The sequence below is a fragment of the Dendrobium catenatum genome, unplaced genomic scaffold (assembly GCF_001605985.2).
Source record: "Dendrobium catenatum unplaced genomic scaffold, ASM160598v2 fragScaff_scaffold_133, whole genome shotgun sequence".
Lineage (NCBI taxonomy): Eukaryota > Viridiplantae > Streptophyta > Magnoliopsida > Asparagales > Orchidaceae > Dendrobium > Dendrobium catenatum.
In genome coordinates, this window is record NW_021318595.1 from 379510 (window position 1) to 384597 (window position 5088).

Here is a 5088-nt window from a genome sequence, read left to right on the forward strand (position 1 = left end):
CACATGATTCTACTCGCTTCCGTCGGGGACGATCCCTTCATTTATGAAATTCGCAAAAGCTTTTGTCGAGCAAGTCGTAGCTAACCGAAGAATTGCTAAGGATTCCTCTCACCTCTCTGTAATCCGCCAAAACGAAGGAGAATCTTTAATGGAGTATTTTCAGCAATTCTCCACTGAAGCTTGACAAATCCCAAGAGTAGATCCTGCATTGTTGAGAGGAGTATTCCTTAAAGGCCTTCTCCCTAGCCCCTTCTATTCGGCACTTATGCGCGACACTGTTCTTCATACGCCGATTTAATTCACCGGGTAGAAGCTCAAATCTCGACAGATGAGGATATAAATGCCCATAGGAAACAATTTGAATAATCTACCGAAAAATGCAAGGGAGCACCAGGGACAGATAATTCTTCCTCGCAACGAAAGAAGTAAGGGAAGAACAATCTACCTTCGAGGCCTCCGTTGCTACGAAGAGAACCTCGACAGGAGAAAGAGTACACTCCTCTCAATACGTCTCGAGCAAATGTGTTAATGGCTGTTCGAGATCAAGATACGGTAAAGTGGCCACATCCCTTGAAGCCGAATACAGAAAATCAGGACCAATACTTCCATTTCCATCGTAGTCGTGGCCACACTACAGAAGCCTGTAGACAGCTGAAGGAGGAAATTGAAAGGCTTGTCCGTCAAGGTTATCTTCGGCAGTTTATTCGGGATCCACCTGCCCAAGAAGAAACTCGTCCCACTGGGGGGCAAGATCGACAACAGAAGCCACCAGTAAATAATCGAATAACAATTGGAGAAATTGAGACAATAGCTGGAGGCCCTTTGCTATTCGATAAAGTCTTTTTGGTTGTGGATGAAATTCCAACTCCAAAGAAAGCTCGTGTAGATCACACCATCACCTTTGATGATTTCGATTTGGAGGGAGTGAAAACCCCTCACCAAGATCCTCTCGTTGTCAGTGCAGGCATAGGTGACCCATGCTACAATGTTAAGAGAAGTCTCGTGGACAACGGTAGTTCAGTAGACATCCTGTTCTACTCTACCTTCCTTAATTTGGGGCTCGCCACAGAGAAGCTTCAACCCGCGGCAGGTCCTTTATACGAATTTGACAATCGACCTGTGCGAGTAGAAGGGATAATCAATCTCTCAGTTGTGCTTGGAGAATTCCCCCGACAATTTACACACTCTGTCAGTTTGTCGTTGTAAAGTCCGAATCGGCTTACAACGCTATCTTTGGGAGGCCACTCCAATCAATTTTTGGGATTGTCACATCTATCCCTCATCTCAAGCTGAAGTTCCGCACTCTGACAGGAGTTAGTGTGGTGTGCGGAGATCAACAAACAGCACAAACCTGCTATCTCAGGCAGGTTAAAACACACCCGACTGATACTATAAACATTGAGAATTTTGATCTCCAGAACGAAGACATACCTCAGAGAGCCTCTCCAGTAGAAGAACTCACCACTGTATCTATCTCTAAAGAACATTCTCTAAAGACGGTGCAAATTGGGTCACTTCTTTGAGAAGACGAGAAGAAAATATTCACAGATTTTCTACGAGAAAATTAGGATATTTTTGCATGGAGTCCGGCGAATATGCCCGGGATTAATCCTGAAATAATTGTACATTCCCTTAAGGTCAATCCGGCGAACAAACCAATCATCTAGAAGAAAAGGAATTTTGCACCAGATCGTCAGTAGGCGATCGAACAAGAAGTGGACAAACTTCTGAAAGCCGGATTCATACGAGAAGTGCATTATCCTACTTGGCTGGTAAATGTCGTCTTGGTTCGAAAGGGGAGCGGTGCATGGAGAATGTGCATAGACTATACTGACCTCAACAAGGCCTGCCCAAAAGACAGTTTTCCTCTTCCGCGCATCGACCAGTTAGTCGATACCACTTCTGGGCATCAAATGTTGAGTTTCATGGATGCCTACTCGGGTTACAATCAAATCAAGATGAATCCGACTGATGAGGAAGCAACAGTATTTCAAACAGACAGAGGACTGTACTGTTATCGGGTAATGCCCTTCGGGCTCAAGAATACTGGAGCAACTTACTAACGCCTCATGAATAAGGTTTTCAAAGCCCTTATTGGGCGTAACATGGAGGTGTACCTCGATGACATGTTGGTAAAGAGTCTTGAAAAATCTCAACATATCTCCGACTTGGAGCAGTGCTTCCATCTGTTGAGACGTTACAATATGCGACTCAACCCCGCCAAATGCGTCTTCGGAGTTGCTTCTGGAAAATTTCTAGGTTTTATAGTAACCCACAGAGGAATTGAAGCCAATCCCGAAAAGATCAAGGCATTAAGAGATATGATGCCCCCGAAGAACATCAAGGAAGTCCAAAGGCTGAATGGGAGAATTGCAGCATTGTCTCGTTTCCTGGCACGTTTAGGAGACAAATATCTGTCTTTCTTCAAAATACTCAGAGGCGCCCGCAACTCTGGGTTCCAATGGACAGCCGAATGCCAAGAAGCCTTCGAACAGCTACGAAAGTATTTGGCTTCCCCACCGCTACTTTCTAAACCAACACCCGGAGCAAAGTTGTATTTATACATAGCTGTTTCGGCCCAAGCCATCAGTTCGGTCTTGGCGAGAAGAGAATACTATACAACGCCCCATCTACTATGTCAGTAAAATCCTATCTGAAACAGAGGGGCGTTATCCCTTAATGGATAAAACAACATTGGCACTAGTTTATTCTGCCAGAAAACTACGCCCCTACTTCGAAGCCCACTCAATTGGGGTTTACATAAATCTGCCGCTGAAAAATATTCTGCAAAAACCAGAAGCATCGGGTATACTCGTCAAGTGGTCTGTAGAACTGCGAGAATTTGACATTCACTATTTGCCTAGACCTGATATCAAATCTCAAGCGCTTGTAGATTTCATGGTTGAATGCACCGTTCTAGTATCCGATATTCAATCAGGTACTTTGCCTTCTCCTCCGCGTTGGATGTTGTATGTTGATGGATCCTTTGGAAGTTCTGGCGCTGGAATTTTGTTAATATCCCGCAGGAGATTACTCTTGAGTATGGGCTCCGACTCAAGTTCCCGGCAACAAACAACATGGCAGAATACAAAGCTCTTATCGCTGGACTAAGACTAGCAGTCAATTGTGAGGTGTAGAATCTAGTAATCCACACTGATTCACAACTAGTCGCTTCTCAGGTGGAAGGAGAATTTGATATCCACAATCCGCAGCTAGCCCAATATTGCAAATTTGTAAAACTACTTTTGGCCCGAATAGGAGAATATCAAATTATACATGTTCTCTAAGAGCAAAATGCAAGAGTAGATGCTCTATCAAAACTTGTAACATCGACGACGAGAGACATCTATAAGAGAAAATGTGTTGAGGATATCCATTTTCCAAGTATCCAAGGTCCATGGGTCATACAATCGATCGATGAAATAAGGGAGGAGTCTTGGATCAATCCCATTTTGTCTTTCTTACAAGATGGGGTGCTGCCTGAAGAACCCACGGCTGCAACAAGACTTAGAAGACGAGCAGCAAATTTCACTATCATTGATGGTGAGTTGTATAAGCGCGCTTTCACCGGGCCATATATGAAGTGTCACCCACCTTCAGAAGCTGATTATGCACTCCGAGAAGTTTATTTAGGAGTATGTTGCGAGCATTTGGGAGGAAGAGCTTTGGCTTATAAAATCATGAGGCAGGGGTTCTATTGGCCTACAATGAAACATGACGCACTTGAGTTTACACGAAAGTGCATAAACTGTCAATTGCATTCCAATCTCACCCATGCTACAGCTCTAGAACTTGCATCACTTCAGAGCCCTTGGCCTTTCGCCCAGTGGGGAATTGATATAATGGGACCCTTCCCAACAGCCACAGGACAACAAAAATTCATCATCCTGGCTGTGGATTATTTCACGAAATGGATGGAAGCAGAGCCCTTGACAAAAATTACTGAAGCAAATGCCAAACAATTCTTATGGAAGAATATAATTTGTCGCTTCGGTATTCTAGCAAAAGGTCATCATCGACAATGGATCTCCGTTTACTAGAAAAATCTTTACAACTTTTTGTAAAGATTTTCACATTCAACTCGTCCACACGACTGCCGCCCATCCTCAAGAAAATGGGAAAACGGAAGTTACAAATCGGACAATTCTGAAAGGGCTGAAGACACGCCTAGGGAAGGCTGGGGGGCAATGGGTTGAAGAACTCCCAAATGTTCTCTGGGCTTACCGTACCACGGCCAGGACTCCTATAGAAGAAACTCCGTTCAACCTCTATTTCGGTACAGAAGCAGTCATACCAGTGGATATCGGAGTCCCAAGCAACATAGTTCAGACTTTTGACTTCAATAACAACGAGGAGAAACTCAGGACAAATCTAGATCTCCTCCCTGAAGCAAGGGATGAAGCCTCACTCAGGGTCGCTGCATACCATCAACGGATTGCTCGTCACTACAATCGAAGAGTAAAACCTCAAACTATTTCCATTGGGGTTCTAGTTCTGCGGAGCATCGAAGCTACTGGAAAAGGACCTCAACGTAATAAGCTCTCCCCACTATGGGAAGGTCCTTACTTGGTGGCAGCTATGGTCAAGCCTGGAACCTTCAAATTGAAAGATGCCAACGGAAGAATGCTTCCCCGAGCTTGGAATGTGGGCAACCTTCGCAAGTACTATCAGTAGAAGATTGATGTTACTATCTATTATGTGTGATGTCATTCGTGATGTTTGTATTTTCTTTGAGTTTTTTCACTCTTTGTATGTTGGTTGTAGAAGAACACTTCTTTTCGTATCCCTAAGTTTATTAGGGAATTGTCGTACTATTTTATATAATACGGTAATGTGATGTTTGCTTTGTCATTGCACTGTCTCTTCTATTCGAGTTTTTTTCTTATGATTTGAGAAATACACAACTAATGTTGTATCTCAATCAATAGACGACTAATCCCAGGGGGATCTAGTCCGACCTCTTCCACACAGGTTAAAATCATCAAGCAAGTGCTTTGATTAACAACCTCTGATAGGTCAGAGTGTCCCAAAGCGGATATCTCTCTCATTCGTGCAAGTTAGAAAGACTACCTTAACATTCAAGTTAAC

The 5088-nt window shown here is 43.7% G+C and overlaps 1 protein-coding gene across 1 annotated transcript; it reads left to right on the top strand.

The window, feature by feature from the left end:
• Window positions 1-528: 528 nt before the first annotated feature.
• LOC114580626 lies at window positions 529-1523 on the top strand. Its single transcript, XM_028698793.1, has 2 exons — window positions 529-1119; window positions 1194-1523. Exons 1-2 carry the CDS (start codon window positions 529-531, stop codon window positions 1521-1523), a joined length of 921 nt encoding a protein of 306 aa, XP_028554626.1.
• The last annotated feature ends 3565 nt before the right edge of the window (window positions 1524-5088 follow it).

What these genes read in the sequence shown, in the direction of transcription:
- LOC114580626 (XM_028698793.1), top strand. Translation starts at nt 529, where the DNA reads ATGGCTGTTCGAGATCAAGATACGGTAAAGTGGCCACATCCCTTGAAG. An exon ending in ACGAATTTGACAATCGACCT is followed by an intron (nt 1,120 to 1,193) that starts GTGCGAGTAGAA and finishes ACACTCTGTCAG; the next exon opens with TTTGTCGTTGTAAAGTCCGA.